Source organism: Mesocricetus auratus, unplaced genomic scaffold (genome assembly GCF_017639785.1).
Source record: "Mesocricetus auratus isolate SY011 unplaced genomic scaffold, BCM_Maur_2.0 Super-Scaffold_100008, whole genome shotgun sequence".
NCBI classification, from domain to species: Eukaryota; Metazoa; Chordata; class Mammalia; order Rodentia; family Cricetidae; genus Mesocricetus; species Mesocricetus auratus.
In genome coordinates, this window is record NW_024429192.1 from 69718540 (window position 1) to 69746536 (window position 27997).

A 27997-nucleotide genomic window follows, 5' to 3' on the forward strand; every position below is an offset into this window, starting at 1 on the left:
TGTGGGACGGTGTCTTGTGATTATAAATGTGACAACCGGTTTCGCCTCCAGGTGGCGCTCTAGGCTGCTGCCCGCGCTCTGGGTTCTTCCTTCGCCCCGGAAGTGGTTCCGGGGTTGGGGTTGGTAAGGTCGGGCCATGGTGGGGCAGAGGTTGGGAAGATGGCGTTGCGAGGTTGGGCACAGCGAGGCTGGGGCTGCGGTCAGGCGTGGGCGCCTCCCGTGGTCGGCGGCTGCCCGGAGCTCTCTGCGGCCCAGGCCCCGCGGCTGCTCGGACGCAGGTAATGGCTGCCGTTTCCGGCTTCGCGGTTTTCCCTTGAGCAGGGGTCGCGGGCGTCCTCGCGGGGGAGGCGGCGGTGGCCGTCTGGGCTCCGGCTCTCCACTGTTGACGAGTTCTCCCCCGAGCTGCCTCCTCTCCGCCACGCTGTGCCTTGGTGCTTCGGTCCCTTCTCACTCCCGAGGGTGTCGCCCCGGGCCTGGCCGCGCGCGGACTGGCCGAGCCCGGCCCAGTTCTCCGGGTCTCCCCAGTCATTGCGAGCGGCGTGGTGGAAGGGGACTCACTTCTGAGGGCCGATTGCGAGTCCCGCTCGTGTTCCTGAGAGGAAAAATCCTGAACCCGCTCTTTAGTGAAGCAGTTGCAGAGCGGAAGACTGGCTGCATTGCCTGTGGCTGGCGGTCGTAAAACCCGTGTCCCGGGATACAGACCCGCCCGCGGGAGGCCTTTTCCTTAAAGTGTTGAGACTGAGGTACATGGCTTCGGAAAGTCATCCTCCCACTGCCGAGGGAAGCACCTGGCCTTTCCAGGTCGGCCGATTTTACATTAAGTGTAATAAAAGAGAAAGTCTTCCAACAGTTGAAGAACTCATTTTGACTTTGAAATTTCAACCAAAGATTTCAACTTTGCGATTTCCACCTAGTTTGATGGGACGATTACACCAAGGAGCCTGAAATCTTGTAACGTGTGGGCTAGCCAGTGATAAATAAGATTCATTCAGCATGGTGAAACTACCACCTGGTCTTAATTCACCAGAGGCGGTCACAGGCCTGTAATCTCAGCTCTCAGTAGTCTGGTGCAGGAGGATGGTGTGTTGGAGCCCGGGGAAGACCTGCATAAAATAAATAAGTAAATAAAAGTCACCTGGACTGTTTGTAGAGCTTGTCGTTTCCCAGGTGCTACTCAAAATCAAAATCGGGAAGACGATAAAGGTGGGAGAGCCAGGATTTTTTTTTCTTTTTTTTGTAAGCTCCCCCAAGTGAACTTTATTAGCATTTGTGGAAAAAGTTGCATCCAATGTAGCCTACAGTGAAGTTTCCATGCCCCAGGATGACTTGGTTCTTCAGGTATTAAGCTTCAACAGCCTGGTGTGGTCTGACATACTTGTAAGGGTGATCAGGAGTTTAAGGCCAGCCTGGGCAGCATAAGATCATGCCTTTAATAAAAGAAAAAAAATTAACAGGTGGAGCTAGGGCAGTCAGTTGGGGATGACTAAAGATTTCAGTGATCCTGTCGATTTGCTGTAATGGCTTTGGGAAAAGGCGGTGAAGAGAGCTCGCTCCCTGAATTAGCAAGGAGCCTCTAGTAAAAGCCCGGGCATAGAGGTCATTGGTAGGGTGCTTGTCTAGCATGCACACTCTCCAGTGAGGTGACACACAGAGACCTTTTCAAAACAGTACAGTCTGCTATGGTGGTTCAGGCCAGTAATCCCAGCGCCCGGAGGTGGAGGTTGTAGGATTCGACTGTAAGGCCAGCATGGATTACTTGAGACCCTATCTCACCGTCCCCCCCCCCCCCAGCCCCATTCATAGTGTGTTAAAGATCCACATGGACACTTTGAAAGTGACATTCATGGGAAAATGCATTAGATGAGAATGTGGGTGGCCTAAAGTACTGGCTTTGTTCCTGTCTCCTGACGTTCTTTCTTTGTGATATTAGTCTGTTTTCAGTTTCGTTGGTTCTGAAATTAACATGCATAAGGCCATGTGGCTCTAAAGAGGGCCCAAGAATTTGCATTTTACAAACATTTTCTTTGGTGATAAACAAAGTTGTAAGATTTATGATATTATATGACAGGTTTCAGGAGTACAAAAAAATCAGGCACTGAAGTTTGAAAGTAGAAACCTGCATAATTTTCCAGTTGGATGAAATCCAAGGGAAGCAAATCGTTGATTGTGGTACCTCTGTGGGGTTACTTTTGTTAGGTTTAAACGATAGTCTTTTAAAAAAAATTACAGAATAAATCAGGCCTATTCTTTTCACTCTCTGTTAACTCAAGATTTGTTTCAAGAAAATAATCTTGGCCTTCAATAGTTGATATAGAGCCAGGTGTGGTGACTCACAACAGTGATTCCAGCACTCAGGAAGTGGATACTGCAAATTCAAGGGTAGTAGTTCCTGGCCAGCCAAAGCTACAAAGTAGGGAGGGTATGTAGAATTCTGCTCCCTCCTCCCCCCAAAAATCCTTGTTTTTAAGTGAAATGATTCTTCTCAACCATGTGTAGACATATCTGTCCATTTGAGTACTAAGCTATTCTCAATTTTGTTGGTAAACCTAACAGTGCCAACCTGTAAGTATGTTTAAGTTGTGTTTATACTTACATTCATAAAAATAGTTTATATTAACATTACTTGTAACATCATCATTTAACCAACAATACATGGATATGAGTTTTCTATTGAAGTTATGGCATTGGGATTGAGAGATGGCATAGGTTAAGAGCACTGGCTGCTCTTTTAGAGGACCCTGGTTCAATTCCCAACATTTACATGGCAGCTCACAACTGTCTGTAACTCCAGTTCCAGGGGGATCTGCCACCTGGGTTCCTCAGGTACCAGACACGCACATGGAACACAGATACACATGTAGGTAAACAGCCATGCGCATAGACAAAAACATTTTTAAAAAGCTTTGTCTCCAGCTCTCCTCTTACTTTAGGTAGATAATCTCCACCTTACGTTCTCATCTGAATGAGTAAAACTAGATGTCTTTTCTTTAACTCCAGAGTTTCAGTGTCATTTTCAAACTTCAGAATTTTCAGTTCAATGCAGATGTAATCTTTTGTTAGAATTGCCTGGTTTTTCTGGACATGGTGGTAAACCCTGTAATTCAGTACTCAGGAGTCTGAGATTCAAGGGCCAAGAGTTAAAGGGCCACCACCCTAAGTCACAGTGAGACCCTATGTTAAAAGGAGAAAAAAATGGTTGATAAGTTTTGGCTGTTGGATTCATATCCTTTCTAATCCTGTTCTGGTAAGAGAAACAAATAGTACTGGACTACAACTTTAGGTCTGTATAATGGATGCGTTCTGGTAATGACTCTTTGGTTTGGTCCAAACTGACATTGCTCATTTTGATTACTTATCACTTTATTTATGAGATTTACTTTTGCTCTTTAAAATCATTGGGTGTTGGAGAGACAGCTCAGCAATTAAGAGCACTTACTGCTCTTGAAGAGGACCTGGGTTTGATTCCCAGACCCACATGATTGCTCACAACGTTCTGGAACTCCAGTTCCAGAGGAAATGACACCAGGCATGAGCGTACAAACATACATACAGACAAAATATCCACATACATAAAAATAAAGCTTTTGAGACTAGAGAGATGGCTCAGTGGTTAAGGGCACTGGATATTCTTCTAGAGGACCTGGGTTCAATTCCCAGCACCCACATGGTGGTTCACAAATTGCCTGTAACACCAGTCCTAGAAATGTGTTAACCCTCTTCTGGCTTCCATGGGTATCAGGCAAGCATGAGTTGTATAGACAAAACACTCATCACATAATTAAATTTAAAACAAGAATAAAGCTTTAAAAAATTATCACTTAGGGATGCATTTGATTATAAAACTGATGGTGATTTAGATAAATGGTAGTTACTTATCTAAGATGTTTTGAGGGGAGGAAGTGGCTGCTGTCTTGGCTCTGTAGTTACAAAATGTTAAGGTATAAGTGTAAATTCCTTGATGTTTCTCTTGGCTTTAAAGATAACTGCTCTAGCTTTAGGTGTTACATCCGTACTAAAGCTGGAAGAAGAGGCATGTGTGTGTGTGTGTGTGTGTATGTATGTGTATATATGTGTGTGTGTGTGAGAGAGAGAGAGAGACAGACAGACAGACAGACAGAAACTAGTGATGTGTATTTAAGTTTCATTTACCCAAAATTCTGGATAATGAGCTGACCCGAGCTAGTGAGAGATCACTGACTCTTGTCAGACACATGGGGAATCTGCATAAGACCTAACTAAACTCCCTTAATATAGGTGACAGTGGTGCGGCTGGGACAATATATGAGGTCCAAGATCTAACACTAATGCACAAACTGACTTAGTGGAGCCCATTATATATGGAGAGATACTTTGCTCAGCTTAGACACATCGGGTGGGGAGTGGAGAGGTGCCTTGATGCTGCCTCAATGAGATGGTGGGACAGACTTAGTAGACTTCCTAGGGGAGGCCTTACCTTCTCTCTGAGGAGCAGCACAGCTCAGAGTGACCTCAAACTGCATATGTAGCAGTCCTGCCTCTCTCCATCTCTTGAGTGCTGGAATTACAGGTGTGTTTCACCATCCCAGCTTTATGCTTTGCTGGGGATTGAGCCCAGACCGGCATGTTTGTTAGTCAAGTGGTCTACTGACTTACATCTCAGTCCCCCACCTTATGTTCCTCTTTCTTCATTTTCTTTTTTCTTTTAAACCAAACCAAACCAAACCAGGACCTTCAGGTGTAGCCTGGGCTACTCAGGAACTCACTGTTCTTCCTTAGCCTCCTGTTGAGGGTGTGATGAGAATAACAGGAAGAAAAATGTACTTCAAGAACTTGCATGGATTGAGTTTGCATAGGTAAAGGAATTTAGAGCCTTTGAGTGCAGTCTGCTAAGGAGTTTGGGAGTAGAACCATGAAAGATCAATTTGAAGAGTAGAGCTCACAGACTCAGAGAGCTGGGACTGGGGCTGTGGTTAGTAGTGTGAGATGTTTTGAGAAGGCCAAGTGATAAGGATTCAACAAGATCTTTTTTGAATGTGTTTGGTTGGTGTCCCTAAAACAGTGAAAAAGGGGAGAGGTGGGAGGAATCCCATTTCATATTGATCATCTTCATCAAATAGTTACAATTGCAAGGATAATACCCTTAAGTGTTTCTTTTTGAAACTGACCAAAATTCAAACAAAACAAAGTTACTGTTTGCCTATTGAAGCTGCCAGTTTATGGCTCCACTAGGTAGAAGGAGAGACCTTCAATCCTGGGGTGTGGGTATGAGTGTATACACAATAAAATAGAAACAGTATACGACTTCCATAGGTTTTTTTTTTTTTTCTCTCAGACAACAGAACCAATATGGAGACTAGAGGAATTATTTTTCTGATTGATACGAAGTAATATCCCAGTGATGCATTCTCTGAACTATTTTTCCCAGGAAAATTAAGGATTCCTAATTCACAGTTGATGGCTTTTAGTGGGAGGAGGTAGGGAAGGACTTAGGTTTTCTTTATGGAAGCTTGACCATGCTCCAGTGGGTATATGGGCAACACATATTGGACCTGGTATTTTTTCTTTTCTCCCCCCTTATTTGGGGTAGGTAACAAGAGATAGGGGTTGGACATGCAAAGATGGGGAAGTGAATGTGATCAGGGTACGTTATGTGAAACTCAATAAAAAAATAGTATGTTGGGAAAAAAAGCCACGTACTTGAGATTAGGAGTCTTGCCTCTTGTTGGATTGTTAGGAAAATCAGTGAGATGATGATGGCTCAGGCCAAGAGGAGCTTCCTAGGGATTATCGTTTGTGAGATGCACTATGTCTAATGAGATACCCACCTACCTTCCACAGGCTTAACTTACTTCTTCAGCAAAAATGTGGATTTAGGAAAGCACCAAGGAAGGTTGAACCTCGAAGGTCAGACACAGGGTCAAGTGGTGAAGCATACAAGAGAAGTGCCTTGATCCCACCTCTGGAAGAAACCGTCTTTTATCCTTCCCCCTACCCCATACGGACTCTCGTGAAGCCCTTTTTCTTCACTGTTGGGGTAAGAGCTTTTGCCACTGGTATTTTCCTAGCTTCCTGCTAGCTCTGTATTCAAGAACTGCCCTGGGCGGGTTCCTGTAAGAACAGAGGGGTGGGGCTCAGGGGGACTGGGAAGATGGCCAAGGGAATTCAGATTTCAGAATTTGGCCCCATTACATAAGCTTTGAGGAAGACGTGTATGGGCTTCCTATTTCATGTAGCATTTCAAGTGGCATTGAGTTGGTGTTTTTATCTTATCTGGAGAGTTAGAAGTAGGCCTCTGGATGCTTGATAAAGCAACACGGTAGGTTTTACTATGCTTAGGAGAATATTATCTGGGAAATATATTTCCTTTTCAAATGATTTAAATATTTCTCTAGTTCACAGGCTGTGCATTTGGATCAGCTGCTATCTGGCAATATGAGTCACTGAAATCTAGAGTCCAGAGTTATTTTGATGGCATAAAAGCTGACTGGTTGGATAGCATACGACCGCAAAAGGAAGGAGACCTCAGAAAGGAGGTGAGAATAGACATTGCTTTTTTTATCTTAGCTAACCATACATTTAAAAGTCTGATTAGAAAGATTTTCTTATTATTTATTTTTAAACTTTTATTATTGTGTGTGTTGGAAAAAGATAGGGGGTGAGTGCCATGACATTCAAATGGTGGTCACAGAACTTTTTTTTAAAATACAGGGTCTCATTCTATGGTCCTGGCTGACCTGGAACTCAGAGATCCACCCACCTCTGCCTCCCAGATGCTGTGAATAAAGGCATGTGTACCATGCCCAGCTTTTTATAATGGGTTCTGGGGTTTGAACTCAGGTCTGCTGACTTGTATAGCAAGTGTCATACCTACTGAGGCCTGGCTCTAGAAAGTTTCCTTACGTAATGGCAGCAGTCCATCCATAGATGTGAAGTTGATGACGTAACATTCTTTTGTTCCTTTAAGCACAATAGATATTTACTAATGCGTGTCTGGCAGCGTTGTAATTGACACCATTACAAGTTTGTCCTTCAACCACTTGTGTCAGTCACCACTGAGAGTTAAAGGTTTGGGAGCTCTTTTCTAGCCCGCTATAGTAGCCAGGGCTCACTTTCTTCATCTGCTAAATTAGTTTGTGAAAAATAAATATGTGTGTATGTACATACACACACATACCTGCACACACACATGCTATGGACCTTACGGACAACCTTCCAGTGAGTGTTAAAACACTGTTCTGACATGGAATTCCCATCGTGTTATGTTCTGACTGTGTAACAGTTACAGCAGTGGGATCACATGCATACAAGTGTGTCATTCCTTTTTAGTCCTGAATTCTTTCCACATGAAAGTCTGGTTCACATATCATAATTAGCATTGTTTTTGAGACAAGAGCTCAAATATGAACTTGTTATGTGGACAAGGATGACATTGGGTTTCTGATCCTTTAGTCTCTACTTCCCAAGATCTGGGCAAACTGTTTCCTGTGCACTGGGGTGGAGCCCAGGACTGTGCATGGCCAGGCACGTCATAGCCCTAGAATAGTTTTTGCTTAAACATTTAAAACATGGAAACATTTCAGATTGAGAAATAGAATAGTATAATGACTCCTGCTATTGTCCAAACAGTGGTTCCCAGCACATGACCAGTTTTATTTTTCATGTCTTTTTCCCTTCCCTTACTAGATTATTGGAAAGAAGCCATCAGCATATTTAGTTCCTAAATGTTTCAAAGTATATTCTGAAAATGTAAGGTTTTTCTTAGGTTCTGTAGTGAGAGATACTACTACATTAAAAGTGTGGCCCTGGGTGTGGTGGCAGAGGCAGGCGATCTCTGAGTATCAGGGCAGTCAGGCCTCAACAGTGAGAATGACTCTTAAAACAAAAGAGACAATTTTAGTAAAAAGTGTAGTTTGAACTTCATTTTTTAGAGATTTATTTTATGTGTATGAATGCCTTTCCTGCCTGTCTGTATGTGCACCATGTGCATTCCTGGTGCCCACAGAAGTCAGAAGAGAACACTGGATCCCCTGGAACCTGAGTTACAGCTGGTTGTGAGCCACCACGTGGGGGCTGGGAATCAAACCCAGGTCCTTTTTGAGAGCAGCTGGTGTTCTTAAGCACTGAGCAGTTCTTTAGCCCTTTTCTGTTTTGAGATGGGTTTTGCCCTATTGCTTAGGCTTACCACTCACTGCTGGGCTCAAGTCTCTGCCTTTTGCTTCAGCCTCTTGAACAATTAGGACTTCAGGCACGTGACACCATGCCTGGCACCTAGGTGTAACTTTTTTCTTATGTTTTTTGTTTTGTTTTAAGATACATACCGTGTGTGTGTGTGTGTGTGTGTGTGTGTGTGTGTGTGTGTGTGTGTGTGCAAGCATGCGCAAAAGAGAGTATGTGAATGCATGAGAGAACAGACAACAGCAATGGGTACTGGATCACTTGGAACTTTTTATAAAAGTGCTGGAATATGAACTTCCATCCTCAATTTTGAAGCAAGTGCTATTAACCACTGAGCCGTTTCCCCAGCTCCCTTAGTTAAAATTTGTTCTTGTTTTTTGTTTTTAAATTTAATTTTGTTTTGTTTTGTGTAATCTGGAATGTACTGGAACTTACTTTGTAGACCATGCTGAGCTGAAATTCTCAAGAGATCTGCCTGCTTCTGCTACCCATGTGCTGAAGCCTCTTGCCATCACAGCCAACTCCAAGTTAGCAATTTTAAACTTGAGTAGTACCTTCCCGTGCTACGTCTTAAAGTGTTGCTTTGTGCTTCACTCTCTGGGTAGGCCTCATGGTGATACTGCTAGCCAGCCTTTATCATCTTATTCTAGGAGAATCTGGAGTTTAGAAGTAAATGTTTGAGCAGAGGTTCTGTGGAGATTATCTGAGTATAATACATACTTTTGAGAGGACACAGACACCAATGCAGACTTAAACTTTTCCCCATAAGCACAATACAGAAGCAGCTTCACTTTTAAGACAGCATACAGTATAAGCTTGATTTGAATCTTTTTGTTTGTTTGTTTGTTTTTGGTTTTTCGAGACAGTGTTTCTGTGTAGCTCTGGCTGTCCTGGAACTCACTCTGTAGACCAGGCTGGCCTTGAACTTACAGAGATCCACCTGCCTTTGCCTCATGAGTGCTGGGATTAAAAGCGTGTGTCACTACCGCCCGGCTTTGATTTGAATCTTTAATTAACTTTCTGTAGTTTTAGCCTTGTAGTGAATTCTTATTCTATCATTAAATTCTCAGTTTCGTGTTTCACAGTATGTTTTCTGTACTGCATACATTATTTGCGCCTTTTTCGGAATTTAGCTCTTATTTCCCCTATAGTTACTCATTTGTATTTATACCTGCAAAAAATTCTCAGTTTCGTGTTTCACAGTATGTTCTCTGTACTGTATACATTATTTGAATCTTTTTCGGAATTTAGTTCTTTTTTCCCCAATAGTTACTCATTTGTATTTATACCTGCAATTAGGGAATTGTGAAAAGAATTTTTCAGTAGGAGGAATGTTAAAATGAAAATTGTGTGTGAACAACAAGGGAGATACTGAAATTGGGCGAAATTAGTTACCTGTCAAGGATGGCAAACTGTTTCTCTAAAAATTATAAAGGATTGTGCTGCTTAGGAGACACAAAATTAATATTGTTAAAGAAGTTTCCAGTCCTCCAAATTAAAACTGAGAAAAATGTTGTGGTCGATAAATTTGGGTTGATAAGTTTCCTGATCACAGCCACAATTTTTTTTAAAGAATTCTGAAGATTATGTAATGCAAAAAAATGTTTTGTTTGATAAAATAATTCTTTTTATTAATTAGTTTCAGTCCTAAGAAAAAGCACCTACCCTTAGTTTGAAGTGTTTCATATAGAGTTATATGCAATTTTCCTTCTGTTTTAGATTAACAAGTGGTGGAATAGCCTAAGTGATGGCCAGCGGACTGTGACAGGTTTGTGTTAGCTTACACGTTTTAGCCATTCAAGGGAAGAGAAATCAGAACAAAAGGTACAGTATGTCACAGGCAATGGGTTTCATACCATGCTCACTGGTGGCTTAGAAGGCAGGGACTCTTTATCTACATGCCTACATAATAGTGTAAAATAGTGTGGGGCTGGGTGTGATGGCCCACATTTGCAATAGGACACAGAGTTCAAGGCCAGTCTGTCTTATTTAGCAAGGCATTATCAAAAGGTCTTGCCAATACCAACAAAAAAGTCTAGCATAAAGTTTTTCACGATCTCCTGGATCATTTGCATATAGTTTTCTAGTTTAACATGGTATTGACCAAAAAATAGTACTGCTTGTAAGTAGTTCATGGGTAACTTATCTCCCCCATTAAAGAAGATGAAGGAATGCTGGGCTATAGCATAGTTGGTAGAGCGCTCGCCTAGCAGGGCTCTGGGTTCAATTGCAACACTGCACAGACCCAGAGAAGTGGCATATGCTTGTAATTCTAGCACTCGGGAGGTGGAGGCAGGAGGATCAGAAGTTTAAGGGTGCATGACAAGTTTGAGGCCAGCCTGGAATACAGAAAACAGGAAAGAAGCCAAAGGAGATATTACTCAAGTCACAGGAGTCTCTACTTTCAGAACTGGCTGCAAGGAAGTTGTTTTTATTTTGTAGATGAGGACACTGGCTTCTAGAGAAAGAACATTTCTCTCCCTTTTAACTATTTGAGAATTTTATTTATATATAAAGAGTATGAAAAAGAACTTTTGAAGTCAAACTGCCAGTAAAATAGAGGTGAGTTTTAACCCAAGTCTACCTTCCTGCCTACTAAGCCAGGTTCAAAAGGTTCTCTTAAAGTGAGCTTACAGTCATGTAATCCATGCCACCATGGTGACTTTATTTTGTTCTTTTTCTTTTCTCCTCTGATTTGAGAGGTGAGGAGACAGAATCTGTAGACTAGGCTGGCCAAAATTACATCTGTGTGTGTGTGTGTGTGTGTGTGTGTGTGTGACGTGTGCATATGTGAAGTCAGAGGACAGCTGTCAGGAATTGTTAAACTGTGTGACCCAGGCATTGAACGCAGGCTGTCAGCTATAACAGCAAGTACAGAGCCATCCATCTCATCAGCCCTCCTTCAGCATTTTTGTTTCATTTCATAGTTGCTTGATGTGTTGTGTGTTTGAGGACCTTAAAGTTTTCTTCCATTTAATATATGAGAAGGTCTGTGCTCAAACTTTAAAACTTTTTCTCAGTTGGCCATAGAGGTCCATAACTGAAGACAGGGTTTCTGTCCCACCCCCATGCTGCAGCCGTTCAGTTCCAAATAAACACATAGAGGCTTATATTAACTATAACCTGTTTGGCCGGTTGCTTAGGTTTATAACTAGCAAACTCTTACAACTTAAATCAACCCATAATTCTTATCTGTGTTTAGCCACGTGACTTAGTATCTTTTCTCAGTAAGGTATTCTCATCTTGCTTCCTCCACATCTGGCTGGTACCTGACTCTCTGCCTCCCTCTTCTCAGTATTCTCCTATTCTGGTAGCCCCACCATATGACCTGCCTGGCTTCTGGCCAATCATTTTTTATTAAACCAGTGAGAGTGACAAATCTTTACAGTGTACAAGAGCATTATCCCACTTCACACAACTTTACAGGTGTATCTCTGAATTCAAGACCAGTCTGCTTTATATAGTGAGACTGTTTCAAAACATTTTTTTTTTCATGTCAGTAATAGTTCATTCAGAGGAGTTGGAGCTGGAGAGATGGCTCAGTAGTTAAGAGAATATACTATTCTTCAGAGAATCTGAATTTGGTTCCCAACACCCACATCGAGTAGCTTACAACCACCTGCAATTCCAGTTCCACATTGATCCAACACCTCTGGCCTCTACAAGAGCCTGCATGTGACCATACCCACATTCAGACACTCACATACACATTATTAAAGGTAATACAGACGTCAAATGTGGGATTACAGATGTGTACTGCCACAGCTGCTGTTTGTATGGATGCTGGCAGTCTGTACCCAGTCCTTTGCTATGCTCTCCTACTTTCTTTCCTGGGACTTTTGATGTTCTCAGGGATGTGTGGGTGGGTTATGTTTATTTAGTTTCAGTTGTGTGTTTTTAAAAAATGTGACAAATTCTGACCTAGAGCTTTTTTGCTGTCTAAGAACTTTTCTTGTATTGCTCATACGTATGGAGTGGGAGCAGGGAAGCACTAGTGGACAAAGGTCTCTCACTGGGAAACCAAAGCCTTCTGTGGGATCCTTGAAGTCTGATGCTCTTGGGTCCTGAATTCGGATGGTAGGTGTCAGATAAAGCGAGGCTGGACAGCAGATTGCTTGGAATGCATTTTTTTTCTGAGTCCAGAGAAGGTTTTTTTTTGGGTTCCTTAGCAGATGGTGAGGAGCCTGCACTAGGTACCATCTTTAAATGTGGAGTCTTTGTTAGGGAAGAGCACCAGTGCCTCGGAGCTGATGTTTGCTTTGGTGTCCCTGTTGGCTGTTCTGTCTCAGGCTGTTCTTGGAAAGTCACTTTTTAAACGTAGTTTAGATAGCTCCTTTTTAATTTGTTTCTTTATTGTTGTTATTTTAAATGGGGTCTTATTGTACAGCCCAGGGTGGTCTGGAACTTGCAGCTGTTCTCCTGTCTCTGACTCCCATTTGCTTGGATTATAGGTGTGGGGTAGCATACCTGACTTTGGAAGTTTTCTTGGTTTAATCAGAAATATCTCCTAGGCTTCAAGTTGCTTGGGGGAAAAGGTAGAGGGCTGTGTGTGTGTGTGTGTGTGTGTGTGTATGTCTGTGTGTGTGTATCCATGAATAGACATTAGAACATTCCATCCAAACACAAAAGAATATACCTTCTTCTTAGCGCCACGTGGAACCTTCTCAAAAATCACCACATTCTTGGCAACATAGCAAACCTCAACAGGTACAAAAAAATTGGAATAACTCCATGTATCTTATCAGACCACCATACTTTAAAGTTAGAATTCAACAACAGCACAAATTGCAGAAACCCTACAAACTCATGGAAATTCAATAATGTACAATTGTACCATTCCTGGGTCAAAGAAGAAATAAAGAAGTTAAAGACTTCCTAGAATTCAATGAGAATGAAGACACAGCATACCCAAACCTATGAGACACTCTGAAAGCAGTGCTAAAATGAAAGTTCATAGCACTAAGTGCCCACATGAAGAAACTGGAGAGTAGTCACACTAGAGAATTAACAGCATAACTGAAAGCTCTAGAACAAAAGGAAGCAAACTCACCCAGGAGGAGCAGATGCCAGGAAATAAATTGAGGGCTGAAATTAATAAAGTAGAAACTAGGAAAACAATACAAGGAATCAATGTAATGAAGAGTTGGTTCTTTGGAAAAAATAACAAGCTAGACAAACCTTTATCCAAACTTACTAAATGGAAGAGTGTAAACATGCAAATTAACAAAATCAGAAATGAAAAGGGGGACATAACAATGGACACTGAGGAGATCCAGAGAGTCTTCGGGTCATATTTTGAAAACCTGTACTCCACAAAATTCGAAAATCTTTTTTTTTAAGCATGGATTTTGAGGATTTGACTCATGCTTGCACAGCAAGCTTCACTGATTGAGCCAGTCTTCAGCCCAGGAAGTAGTTTTATGTACTCTGTTGGAGTCTGTGAGGTAAAGGAGAAGCCTGAAGTAACAATCTTCAGGGTTATACTTGACCCTGGTGCCTTCCATTTTGGCTGCTTTCTCATTCAGATTTTTAGCCTGACTCTGGGTGGGTGGGTTGGTCAAGGGGATTTCCTAAACAACCCTATAACAAGCTTTTTAAAGATGTAGTCAGACTTCATTTTGTGGTACCAACACCTTCTTAATAACAGCATGGACACTTAATATTAATCATGAAATCTTGGCCTTAGCTTAGGCTTTTTTCCAACTAGTTCTTGTAATGTAAGTTAATTTGTCTCTAATTTCATTCTGCCACATAACTCAGTTATCTCTGTTTTGTTCCATATGTCCAACTTCTTCATAGTCACTGGTGAAATCCACTCTCTTAGGTTCCTCCTCCTCTTCCCCTCTCTCCCTGGAAATCCCACCTATCCTTTTCTGCCTAGCTGTTGGCCATTCAGCTCTTTATTAAACCAGTCAGAAGGTGCCTTAAGCAGAGACATCTTTACAGGGTACACAAATATTCTGCAACATTTCCCTCTTTTTGTTTAAATGGAGAGGAAAAGGTTTAACTCTAACACAGTAAACCTGTATAAGAAGAACAATTATCAGGTATTGTCTACTTAAAGAAAGTTTTTAACTTTAATATAGTAAAAATTCATAAAATAGGACAATTTTCAGGTAAGAATTATATTCATAATATCCAGTCCATATGTATTTTGAAAATTTGGAGAAAGTTTTATCTATCCTATCTTAATGAGTTCAAAGTTTTAAGCCTAAACTATTTTCTTTGGTAACTTTTATTACCATCGTAAAAATATCTTTTGAGACCCCAAAACATCTTAGGTAAACAACTTAAACTTTTGTGTTTCTCAACCTTATAACCTTTACATCTCTTTTGTAGGTTTCTTTTTTGAATTTGGTAACAAAGAAAATGAAATAATGATCTAGTCTTTAACCCCCAAGAGAAACCTGAGAAAGATATGTATTACCAGAGTAAACAGAAGTACAGAGCAAACAACTTCCAAAACTGTAAAAATGAAAGAGATAGCTGGCTGTCTGGACAGTCACCCAAAGTTCCTCTGTAGTGTGGGGTATTAATTTATGGCCGACAGGCTTAGCATATCTGACAGATTTCTGGGAAGCAGAATATTTTGAAGGACTGTCTTACCTTGTCTTGGCAATGTTTGGCAATTGCTTTCTTTTTATTCTCCTTGTCCAGTTTGTATAGCATACTGTCAGCAGTTGAGACAAAGGCAGTTTCTTGCCCAGTGGCTAACTTTGCAACAAATAAGAGCTAATTCTGTATGTTGGTTCTTTGATTCCCATCATTCTTTTTTGAAGTAAATTGGTGCTGCCAGGAGCAGACATGTCTCACGGTCATGAAAAAGCCTTATGTTATTAAAACATTTTAAATTCCATATTCTGTAGGTTTATGACGTGATGACCATCTTTCTATTTATTTCTAGAAAACATACCCAAGTTTAGTTGTTATAGATGACTAATTACTAACTTGTTTGTCTTTATTATTCTAAATAGTTTTCAAGGACTAACGCTTTCTATTTCTAAATGAGCCACATAGTCCTTAAACAAGAGTAGAAACATACACACAGTGTAACAAAAATAACCTTAAATTTGTATCAATATATAAAAATCCATACCAATATAAAATATTTGAGACTTGTTTTTTAGTTCAAAAGTAGACACAACAATTCACCCTTTTATCCCATCCCTTTTATGCTAAATTCCCCCTTTTTCCTTAAGAAAGAGATCCCTGAATCTAATCTCCTTTGCTTAGCTTCTTTCCTGACCATGGCCAACAACAAGTTGCAACCAGCCCCCCAAATGATAATAAACATCCATAATCCATTGATCACCTACCCTCTCTTGGGAATGTGGGTATTGTGTTTTCTAGATTGCTTCCTGCTATTTGGGGGTGATGGCATCTCTAGGGGACCCTGAGAAAATTAGGATAATGGTCAAGTCCTGGGAATGCTGGCTGTGTTATTTTTTGTTTAGTCTCTGTGTGATGGGAAAGTATAGAGCTTATCTGAAGTCTTGGCTGGAGTAGTGTGTGAGGCTGGACCATCTCAGCTAGCAGCTTTGATGTTGTACTGAATGTAGAATTTTGAGGATACTGCAATAGAAGAATTTTGAGGTTGGATCACCTGGACTACTTGTCTTCATTGGTATCTGGTCCTTTTTCTCTGAAAGCACACAAACTTTTAAAGGTAATATATATATTTGTATTAACACAAGCATGAAATGTGTGGTTTGTGCAAGTCACCTAAAGATGATTTTTTTTTTTTGCACTATGTTTGAGGAGGTAAAAGGCATCTGTCAACTTTATATGTTTATTTGGACCGTATAAGCGAGCTTCTATCCATATCATATGAAAGGATGGCATGTAATAATAAGTCATGAGGATTCTGTAGCCAATAAGATTTATCATGCCTCATCCAGTCTCAGAGCTGTTCCCATGTAGAGGAATCAGCATATACGTCACCTGTTTTGTAGGTTTTTTTTATTTCTTTGTCTTATTTTTCATCTTTGTAGCCAAGATATTCAGGAAGTCTCCCTTGATCAGATCTGGTCTTCATTAATTTTGATGAAATCCATAGTTTTTTGTTTCAGTCAAAACAAAAGCAAAACCTCTTCCCCAAGGCAACATATTTTCTGCCTTCCATTCCAACGTTAAGACATTCTCAGATTTAGTTGGTTTAATTTAGCAGTTTCCATAATCAGATGTTTCTCAGCAGCTATTTTTTTTTTGTTTATTAGCACTTCAAAATTTTAAAGTCAACAAAGCACTATTCAGGATGCAGACACGCTGTGTATTTTCCATCTTTATGTGGCTTTTTCCTTTTAATATTACTTTACTCTCTCTTCAAGGACTTTATTGTTTTTTTAATGACTGTCTATACCCATTTTTTGCTTATCTAAGTGCATTTTTAAGCATATTATAACAATTCAGAGGTTCCCCCCCCCCCCAATCTGGACCTAACTTTTTAAACACTTGCAACCACACACTTGTACCATTTTCTGGCCATGTGAGCCAAACCTTAAACTGCTAAGTAGTCTTTGCTGTATGACTCTGCTCCCTTTGGATTGGTAAAGAGTAGAGAGCCTCATGCCTATGGCCCCTGGTCTGGAACTAGTCTATCTGCCCCAGATCTGGGAAGTTTCTCGGTCTGTGATGTGGTAGGCATTTCTACCTAGTCTACTGCCACCAAGTGGCACCCTGTCAACTGCTCATAAACCCTTTTCAAGTGCTTAGTAGCTGAGTCCCTTAGAAGAGTTGCACCTCTGTAAACCACAAGCACCAAGCCTACTCACAGCTTTTTTTTTTCAGCTTTTTTGGGCCCTATGTGGATTTACGTGCCCCACATTTGTACGAATTGTAACAAGCTTTTAAAAATGTAGTCAGACTTTATTTTGTGGGACCTCCAGCTCCCTAATAACTATGTGAAGATTTAATATTAATTATGAAACCTTGGCTTTAGCTTAGACTTTTTTCCGACTAGCTCTTGTAACTTAAATTAACCTCTCTATTAATTTACATTCTGCCTTATGACTTGGTGATCGCCATATATCTCACTTCTTCAGAGTCTGATGAAATCCACCCTCCTAGGTTCCTCCTTCTCTTCCTCTTGTTCTCCGAAATTGCCCTATCCTCTCCTGCCTAGCCCTTGGCCATTCATGTCTTTATTAAACTCATTAGAAGGCACCTTAGGCAGAGACATACATTTACAGTGCAGACAAATATTCCACAACACAACCCTAAGAAGAGTATTTTTCCTGCTCTTCACATTGATAGTTGCCTGTTAAGCTTTTATCAGATGTTATGGTTTGAGTTTGAAATGTCACTCATGGGTTCATGTGTTTGGTCCCAAGCAGCAGGTGGTGCTGTTTAGGGAGGCTATGGAACCTTTAGGCAGAAGAGGTCCCTTGAGGTGGACTTTGCCTCCTTATTGTGAGTTTGTACCCTAGTAGTTTCTTATCCTCCTGCCTGTTTCTGGTTTGGCCATTATCAAACAATAATTACAGATCTGGTTATTTATTGAGAAGAGTAAACTGTTCTGTGTAGACAGAGGTGTCTGTCTGATCTGGTCCCACAGTCGTTTAGTTCCAAATAAAAACACACAGAGACTTATATTAATTATAAACTGTTTGGTTAATGGCATGGACTTCTTTTTGGCTAGCTCTTAATTATTAACCCATAATGCATCTCCATGTAGTCTTGGCTTGCGGGTAATGCCTGGCTTCTTTCTTCTTTGGCAGATACATGGCTTCTTTCTGGCGACTCACTCTCTCTGTTCCTCTTCCCAGAATTCTCCTAGTCTAGTAGCCCACCTATACTTCCTGTCTGGCTACATCCTACCTGTCCATTGGCCGAAACGACTTTGTTCATCAACCAATAAGAGAAACATTCACAGTATGCAGAAGGACATCCCCCATCAGTTCTGAAGGAAAAAAAAAATGTTGATCTGCGTGCATAAAGTTCCTGGGTCAGGGAGATGACTTTGAGTAAGATGCTAGCTTCATCTGGGTGTAGTGGTGTACACCTTTAATCTCAGGAGGCAGAGGCAGGAGGATCTCTGTGAGTTTGAGACTAGCTGGGTCTACAGATTGAGTTCCAGGACAGTCAGGGCTACACAGAAAAACCCTGTCTCAGAAAATGGGGTGGCAGGGAAGATGCTAGCCTTTGAGTTAGCGCCCCCCCCAACTTGACAACCTGAGGAAGTCCTTAGACACCAGGAGAAAATTGAAAGAAGGCTGGATATATTAGGACTGCACAGGAAGATAGGGGTGGAGACAGGGAAAATACCTGAAGCTGACAAGCTGGCCAGCCTGGAGTATACAACACAGCAGCAGAAGCAATAGTGACTCTGCAGCAGCAAGGAAGGCAAGAATGACTCTGAAAGTTGTATGTGTGGACCCACCATAAATAATAACTTTGTAAGAAGAAAGCCAGTTCTTAGAGCATTTGCGCTTTCCACAAAAACTCTGAGTTCCCACCATGTGGCAGTTTTGGCACTTGAAAGGCATTGATATGGTTTATATTCTTCAGCACACTACCCCTCACCAAATGCGTAGTACACTCATGTAACTGTGGCAGGCCATCACCAGGTAGATTTGATTGGACTTTCTTGGCTCTGATTTTAATGTCCTTCAATTCTGTGTTGTAGGTATCATAGCTGCAAATGCTCTAGTATTCTGCCTATGGAGGGTACCGTCGCTGCATCGAACCATGATCAGATATTTTACATCCAATCCAGCATCAAGTAAGTCTCACTCATGTGAATTTATTTTGAGATGGAAATAATATGGAAATTAATATGCTTTATATTAATCAGAATGTTGCATGAATGAGCTATTTGTCAGTAATTATGCACAAAGTACAAAGGGAGAGCCTGTACAGTCCTTGAGGACAAGAACCTTGTCTCTCCCCTGCTGTAATCCCCAGGTGCCTGAAAGGTACTTTACTCATAGTAGGTGCTTTTCTTCCTTTCCTTTCTTTTCTTTTCTCAAATTAAAAACTGGACTAGGCATGGTGGTCCAACCTTTGATCTTAGCACTTGGAAAGCAGATGCAAGAGGATCTCTGAGTTTGTGGCCAGCCTGGACTGCATAGAGAGTTCTGGGTCATCTATGGCTACATAGTGAGATACGGCTTAGCAGTTAAGAACACGCGCTGCTTTTCTAGAGGACCCAGGTTTGATTCCAGCACTCATGTGGTGGCTTATAACTGCCTGTAACCTCAGTTCTGGGATATCCATTGCCCTTTTCTGGCCTCCTTGGGCACCAGGGATAAACAGACATCCAAGCATGCAAACAAAGCAAATAAAATTTTAAATAAAAAATTTAAAGTTAAGACCTATAATCACTTCAGACTTATTCTTTGAGGAGAATATTAAGTGTACTTTTTTTTTTGTTTTTTTGTTTTTACGAGACAGGTTTCTCTGTATTGTTTTGGAGGCTATCAGTCCAGCCCAGCCTCGAACTCACAGAGATCCGCCTGCCTCTGCCTCCCGAGTGCTGGGATTAAAGGCGGGCGCCACCACCGCCCGGCCTTAAGTGTACTTTTGTGTCTGTAGTTGAAATAATTTCCTCTTGTGTTGGTGATAAGGACAAGGTGCTTTGTACTTTAGGATGACCCATGGCTGCTTACCAAGTAGAAACATACTTGTTAAGGTAGTTTTTAATCTTAGGAAATGATCTTTTAAAACCATCTTATTTATCCTTTTAACCAACTGTTTTGGATTCTTCTGTTTGATTTAATAGCAGTAATGAGACACACTTAAAATGAATGAAGCCCTTGCCTGGGATTGCATGTTTACCACACTTTCCTCCCTTGCAGAGGTTCTTTGTTCTCCAATGCTGCTGTCAACGTTCAGTCATTTCTCCCTATTCCACATGGCAGCAAACATGTACGTTTTGTGGAGCTTCTCATCGAGCATCGTGAACATTCTTGGCCAAGAACAGTTTGTGGCGGTATACCTGTCTGCAGGTAATGGCTTTCCTCTGAGAGCACTGGACTTGTAAGAGCGACAGAGGCATGACTGCAGTGATAGTCTGTACACATCACAGACAAATGGAATTGTTCACTCCCTGCTTCTCATCTGATAGGTTCCCAATAATTACTTGCGTTTTCAGTGAGTAAAGCAGAGATTCAGAATAGAGAACTATTTAAACATTACATTTTCATCTCACTGGACCCTGGTTTTGTAGTTCAGATCAGCCATCTTACAGATAGATGGTTTCCAGACCTCTTAGCCATTTGGCTCATTTCCCCTAGTGTGTTTGGTTGCCAGAAAGCTTTAGATTAGCAACCAGAGTGACTGCTAAGAGTAATTTGTATTGGACTAATGCGAAGCCCTTACCTAGCATGCATGTGATTTAGGATTGGATCCTTAGCACCAAAAAATTAGTGAGTGTGACTGGGAGTGGTGGTTCACCTGAAATCCAGCATTTGGGGACAGGGCACAGGATTTCATGAGAGTTTGAGGCCAGCCTAGGCTATAGAATGAGACCCTGTCTCCTAACAAAACAGTAGTGTGTGTGACCTGTTTTATCTATAGAATGACATGTTGGCACAGCATTGCTTCCCAATGGTGTTCCTGGATAGTATCTTTTCCATATCTCACTGGGAAATAGTAGTATAGGATTTCAGGTTGCCGCTACTGCAGAATGAACGGTTGTTCAAATTTGACTTTTATGTGTATGGGTGTTTTGCCCACATGTACATGTATGTAGTACATTCATGCAAAGCCTGCTGAGGCCAGAAGTGGGTGGATTCCCTGGGATTGAAGTTACAGATGGTTGTGAGTCAACATGTTCTTAGTCACTGGGCCATATCTCCAGCCCCTACGAACTGTATTCAGAGAGGTACATCTCTATCCCAGCACTTGGGAGGCAGAAGCAGGCCAGCCTGGTCTACAGAGTAAGTTCCAGGACAGCCAGGGATACACAGAGAAACTATGTCTCAAGTCCCCTCCTCACCAACAAAAAGACACTTAGAGTCAGGTGTGGTGGCACATGCCTTTAATGTCAACATGCAGGAGGCAGAGGCAGGAGTTCACTGTGTGAGTTTGAGGCCAACCTGATCTTTATAGTGAGTTCCAGGCTCATCAGAACTATATAGTGAGACCTTCTCTCCAAATAAAATAAAATAAAAATGATTTTGAGTTCAAATGGCACAAAAGCCAACAGGACCTAATAGACCCTGACATCTGGAGGTGAGCCCAGGGGTCCAAGATAGCTTTAAGTTTGGGTACTGAACTTTTTCATGTTGTAGATTAGGAGAATATTGACTGAGAGGTGAAGTGGTTTCCCTATGTCACTCAGTAAGCTGTGTGTGCAGTCTTGGAAAGGCTACATCATTCAGGACATTGTATAAATGAGCTGAAATGGTAGTAGTGTGGGGCTCATACTGGCACCCTTAGATTGATTCGAATAGAAGCCTTACACTATTGCTGAGTAGCCTGTAAGTGTATCTGGAGGTGAAACACCAGTGGGACCAGGCTGGAAAGAAACCCCTCCTACATGTAAGCCCAACAGTCAGGAGGCTGAGGCAGGAGGATAGCAGGGTTGAGGCAAACCTGGGCTACAAAGCAATACACCAACTAAAGAAGAGTAAACCAGTCACTAAAACTGGAGTGGAGACTGAAATACAGACACTTAAGGCCTGGGGACTGAGTTCGGTGGTAGGGGGCTACCCTGGTATGCAGAAGGTCCTGGGCTCAATCCCTGGTACGTCTAAAAGGGGAAAAGGACATTTTTATACTTAAATTGTTGAAATGTGGCTTATTTCATAGGTGTTATTTCCAATTTTGTCAGTTATGTGTGTAAAGTTGCCACAGGAAGATATGGACCTTCACTTGGTGCAGTAAGTATTTCTCTTCTCCTCTCCCCACCCCACCCTTCCCCCCTCCTCTCCCTGCCCCTTTCCTCCTCATCTCTCCTTTCCCCTCCTCTTTTTCTCTCCCTCCCTCTCTATCTCCCTCCCTCCTTCCTCCCCCTGTCTTTTTCTTTCTCTCCTTCCTTCCTTCCTTCCTTCCTTCCTTCCTTCCTTCCTTCCTTCCTTCCTTCCTTCCTTTCTTCTTTCTTCAAGGACAGCTTTCTTATATTGTGTCTCTTTGTTTCTAGATACTTCAGCATATACTTCCTAGAAACAAATATCTTTACATATCGAACAGCACCGTTATTAAATAGTTATTACATTAAACTTTATAATCCATATTCCCGTTATAGAAGTTTTTCCAGTGATGTTTGCCCGAAGCTCATGTATTACATTTAGTTGTTAGGTTTTTCTGAGCCACCAGTGGTTTTGAACCAAACAGGGTGGCTATTGTGGATTTGTCTTTTTCCTCAAGATTCAATCAGCTTGTCTGTCTTGGGTGGAAATGTTAGACAAGTAAATGGTGCCCTCAGGTACTGGGACTACAAGTACATGGTGTCTGTTTGCCCCATCTGTGGCCACTGTCTCAGCAGTCGCCCACCTTCTATACTACATTTTGTTTTGAAATTAAGGTATAGTCTGTGAGAAGATGTTTTTAGATATGTAAATACCATGTTCACCAACCTCCCCCTGGCATATGTTCAGCTGGGAATTGTATCTGCTGAGTACTTTAGCTGGAGTCTGTTTTCACTGTGATTCTCACTGCAAAGGAGACAGGTCTGTCCTCTTAGCTAGTGTCTTTTGTAACCACGCCTTGCCACAGCTAGGATCAGCACTGGCATAGCTCCATTGGCTCTAGGACATAGTTGATGTTTTCCGCGCTGTCCTCTTGTGTGCTGGGATGTTACACTGCAGACTCCTTTAGACTGTCACAATTTGTCTCTGACCCAATACTCAAGAATAATGACAGGGAAGTACTTTGTAGTGTCCCTCAGGGGAGATTTTTATTATTTTTAATAGACAACTAAGATTTGTTCTCAATATATTGTTCTGTAACAGACAGCACTGTGTCTGCTTGACTGTGTTAGAATAGGAAGTTTTAGGTGCCCGCCATGCTGTGTTTTTACCCTGCCCTTTGCACTTTACACTCAGATTCTCTGTAGTCCTCTGCCAAGCTGTGCCGCTCCCTCCCAGCCTTGGTTCTTTCTCTGTGTGTGCTGTTCTCAAGGATGTTCTTCCTATCTCTTCCTCTGCTTGGTTGGGATCTGACCTGAGCTCAGGGCAGCTGATTGCTCTGAGTCTAGTTTCTATGTGCTGCCTTGACACACAGCACCTCCCCTTCTGATCTCAGAATTCTTTTTTCTAAGATACCTTTCTTGCTATGCTGTAAGGTCCATGAAGGTGGGAACTGTTTGTTCAGCTCTGTGTCTCGAGTGTATAGTATCCTGCCTGCTATATTAGGATTATTTAAGTGAATGTGTATCATGAGAGCGAACGTAAAAAAGGAATTGTGATTGAATTTTTGAGATACTCTACCACTCAGAAGAATTAGGATTCTGATTAGCATTAAGAGAGGTTTGTTAAATTGGTGTTTCCAGAAAAAATACCTCACAGCCACTATAAATTTAAATTGTAAAAAACAAAACAAAAACAAAAACGGCCCCATCGTTCATTCCAGCCAGCTAGAGAGCTGTTAGACAGTGCATGCATCGGCCTGCCCAGAGCCTGGGCAGCCCAGGTCAATGGTGTCTGCTGTCCTCACCACTGTGTTCATTGCCTTGCAGTCGGGAGCAATCATGACTGTGCTTGCAGCAGTCTGCACCAAGATCCCGGAAGGGAGACTCGCCATCATCTTCCTTCCCGTCTTCACCTTCACAGCGGGCAATGTAAGTACCCGATGACGTTTTGGCCATAGCCTTGTTCAGGCAGTGACTGAAATCTTACCCTTAAATTGCAGTGGAGGATCAAAATAATCTCATTTCTCTTTTCTCTCCCTGGCTTCTAGGCCTTAAAAGCCATCATTGCCATGGATACAGCTGGGATGATCCTGGGATGGAAATTTTTTGATCATGCAGCACATCTTGGGGGAGCTCTCTTTGGCATGTAAGTTTGCGCATACTCAGGTGCTGAGCTGCTTACTCTCCCCACCTCTTACTGGTCCCATCTCACTGGTGTACAGAGCTGGTGCAGCCATTTCTCTCCCTGCACTGCATGTGCGGGAGAACATGATGTCTGGGGAGCAGCTGGTGTGGGACCATGCTCCACTGTGGACATGTGGTACATGTAAGCACCAGGCTAGTTACCTGAGGTTCCTGTTTAGCAATAGAAACAGGCATGACTGGCGTTGCAGTAGAGAGCAGAAATGTAAATACAAACCCAGACCGAGCACACGGATTATGTGGTCACATGCACTGTTGAACTTCGGGAAACTGGCTTTTGCCTGAATTAAAACAGAACAGAAAGTCTTTCTAAGTGAAGCAGTGCTGTCTGCGGCGGAGCTGAAGCTGCTGTGCCATGTATAATTTCCATGGTGATTAAAGAATGGCACATGCGTGCTCTAGCTTTAATTATAAAAGTCTGAGACACAAAGACTTAGAAAAGGGGCTGTGGTTTGGGAACTCTAAATTTATCTGTACTTTCTGTGTATTCTCATAGCATCTTTCCCTCGGCTGGGCTGTTATTATTCTAAACATTGTCTTTTCTTTTATTCTGAAATTAATTGTATCAAATACACTTTAAAGTTCAGAATCTGAAAAGCAGAGGAATTCTTTCTCTTCCCTGTTGTAATTTTAGCTCTTCTCATGTCCCGCATCTCAGTCATATCTGGGACTCATCTTTTTTGTGTTTAGAAAGGATTGGGAAACTTGGGTCAAGAGGGCTCAGTGAGTAAGGATATGTGCTGCCCAGATTCATGACCCAAGTGCAGTCCCCAGGATACATGTGCTGGGAGATGAGAACTGGCCCCTGCATGCACACACCCACACGTGTGCATGCACATACCCACATATGTATACACACAGTCATACAGGTGCATACATACATGCACACACATACATGTGTACACCCACACACTGTACCATGGAATTACAATTGAGCTGTAGAGACCTGCTGTGTGACATGTTAAATCTGATGCTCATAGAACTTCAAGCCCTCTGAGATGTTCCATTCTTCAGACCAGAAGACTGTATAAAGAATGGGTAGCTTGAGGCAGGTGTGGAATTGCACATTTGTAATTGCAGACCTCAGGAGATAGATGGGGTGGATCTCTATGAGTTTGAGGCCAGGCAGGGCTACATAGAGAGACCCTGTTTCAAACCTCCGCCCCCAAAAGAGGAGAAATGGGTAGTTTGTCTAAGGTCATAGAGTAGTAATTGCAGAGCACTACTAGCTTGTTGCACTGTTGCATCTGGAAAGAGTGACTTCTACACTGGTGGACCTTGGTGGTAGTACACAGCCTAACGTGTGGGGGCCTGAGTTCAATGCCCTGAAGCAGAACCGGTTATCATGTTCAGGAGTATAATCGAGTATTACCTGTCAGACTGAAGTGTTCGGTTCTGCTCAAAAGATGGGAAAGACCCTCTGTTCATAGAGAGTTCTTGACAAGTGACTCACTCTAAGGGTTTTACATCTGATCTTGGGGCAGCCCTTTTCTCTTACTATTCATGAGAGAATCTTCCTTTAGCTCCAGACAATTTTGTTACTTGCCTGTTAACTGGTGTCTTTTGTTTGTTTTTAAGATGTGGTCTTTCTATGTAGTTCCTGCCTGACCTCATATTCAATATCCACCCCAAGCTGTCCTTTAACTTACGACAGCTCTCATGTGCTAGGCTTACAGATGTGTGCCATTGTGTCCTGCTTTTGTAAGCCAGAATTAAAATTCTGGTATAAGTCAAGCCCTTTACAATAAAAAAGCATTTTCAGATATTTTTGACATGTTAAAACATTGTGTCACTGTTTTGATTCCAATATAAAACAGATAGAGCTCTGTTTAAGGTATTTTTATGTGTATCAACATTTTACTTTCATGTATGTCTGTATACCACATCCATGACATGATCACAGAGGCCACAAGAGGGCAGATGATCCCCTGGAAATGGAGTTTCAGACAGTTGTGAGTCCCCGTGTTGATGCTGGGAGGTGAGCCTGGGTCTCAAAGAGCACCAAAATGCTCTTACCCTCTGAGCCATCTCTCCACCCCTTAAATCCTTTACACCTTTGTTTTTTTCTTTTTGAAACAGGGTCTCAGTATGTAAACCTGCTCAATATGTAGACCAGACTGACCACAAACTCACAGAGATCCTCCTGCCTCTGCCTCTACTTCTGGCCTCTTGCCTCTATGCATCTGCTAGTATTAAGAGCATGGCCAGAATGCCCATTGCTGTAGATATTAAAATTAGGTCTAAAGATGAGGCCAATCAGGTCTGCCTCTGGGAACATGAAGTCTGTTTGGAGAAATAAGTATACAAGTCAGGGCTTCAAGAGTAGGTGCTTTCCTAGGCTGCCGTTCTCCATTGGCTCACATCTTCAGGAGCCTGTGCCCTTCTCCTGGAAGACTGAAGATGTCCTAAATTAACTCCACAGCCTGTTTCATGTAGTTATGGCATGCCATCCAGTGTCACTCAGCATCTGGGAGATATCCTTCATGTTGTTTTGTGAGCAGTAGTTGGAGCAGGGGAATCTCAGGTGTGGGTTCTCCTGCTTTGTGTACAGTAGTTAGGGCAGAGATTCTCAGGTGTGTGTTCTCTTTAGCGATTCCTAGTTAGAGGGCTGAGCAGATTAAGGAATTATACCTTTGACCTTCACTGCTCCTTCCCTGTAGGCAGAGTGGATTGGCAGGCCTCCTTCTGTGTTTGGGCAGGTGAGATTGCAGGAGACAGATGTACCGCTGTAGTCCTCGTTAGCAAATCCCACACCTGACAATTCTTGTTTGTAGTAAAACAAGATTCAGTGTACCTTTGGTCAGACCTTGTCTGACACATAAAGCTATTCGTCTGCTGAGCACATTATTTTCTTACATACTTGTTCCCTCTGGTCTGTAATGAGACAAACAAGAGTGAGTATGGTTGTTTATGCCTCTATTCCCAGCTTTTGGGAGGCAGAATTGTCATGAGTATCCAACAAGTGTGGGCTACATTGTGAGAACTTGTCTGCAAAATTAGTAAACAAACAAGGAAACATGATGGTTAACTTCCGGGGAATAAAAAAGTTAAGTTTAGGGCCTCTGAGGTGGGTAAAGGCATTTTCCACAAAGCCTCACAAACTTAGTCCTGTCCCTGGGACATACATGATGTTCTCAGACCTCTACACACAAACCATGCATCTGTGCCTCCTCCCCAAGGCGCAGATAAAATGTACAGAAAAATAAGTCTAAGTAACTGTGTAAAGCTGTGACATAGTTGGCCCATCCTGCTTTTGTCCTTAATATATCATAAATAGCAAAGCTTTATATCACATTACCTGGTTTATTCAGTTTTGTGGAGTGGCTATGGTCCTGAGTTCCTAGCTCCAGTTCCAGGGGATGCAATGCTCTCTTCTGTCCTCCAGTGTCACCGCACATACATGGTGCACAGACATGTATGCAGGCTAAACAGCCACTCACAGAAAACAAATACTCTTTTTAATGAAAACAAAAACAAAAAGCAAAAAAAAAAAAAACCTAAACAAAACCTGTTGTCACTTGGTGCTGTGATGATGCTTGGGTCTGCATGTCACGTTGTTTGAACATTGAAGTCTTTGTCTTTCTCCAGATGGTATATCACTTATGGTCATGAACTCATTTGGAAGAACAGGGAGCCTCTAGTGAAAATTTGGCATGAAATAAGGACTAATGGCCCCAAGAAAGGAGGTGGCTCTAAGTGAAGCAAAACTGGCCAGTCGGTACATCTGCTCCTTGCCGCCTGGAAGACTCAGCATCTGGCCCCCCTGTGTTTTAAATGTTCCTGCTACATGTCTCCTTAGCAAATTATGGCAGAGTTGTGAAATAAATGTTTATATCTCTAGTTTGTAAA

At 42.1% G+C, this 27997-nt stretch overlaps 1 protein-coding gene across 1 annotated transcript; it reads left to right on the forward strand.

Annotated features, from left to right (window-relative positions):
- The first annotated feature begins 117 nt into the window (after positions 1 to 117).
- Positions 118 to 27997, forward strand: Parl (presenilin associated rhomboid like). Its single transcript, XM_040751082.1, has 10 exons — positions 118 to 278; positions 5818 to 6013; positions 6372 to 6512; positions 9874 to 9922; positions 18779 to 18874; positions 19950 to 20099; positions 21907 to 21977; positions 23774 to 23875; positions 23995 to 24092; positions 27737 to 27997. The coding sequence occupies exons 1-10, from the start codon at positions 160 to 162 to the stop codon at positions 27846 to 27848; spliced, it is 1134 nt and encodes a 377-aa protein (XP_040607016.1). The 5' UTR covers positions 118 to 159; the 3' UTR covers positions 27849 to 27997.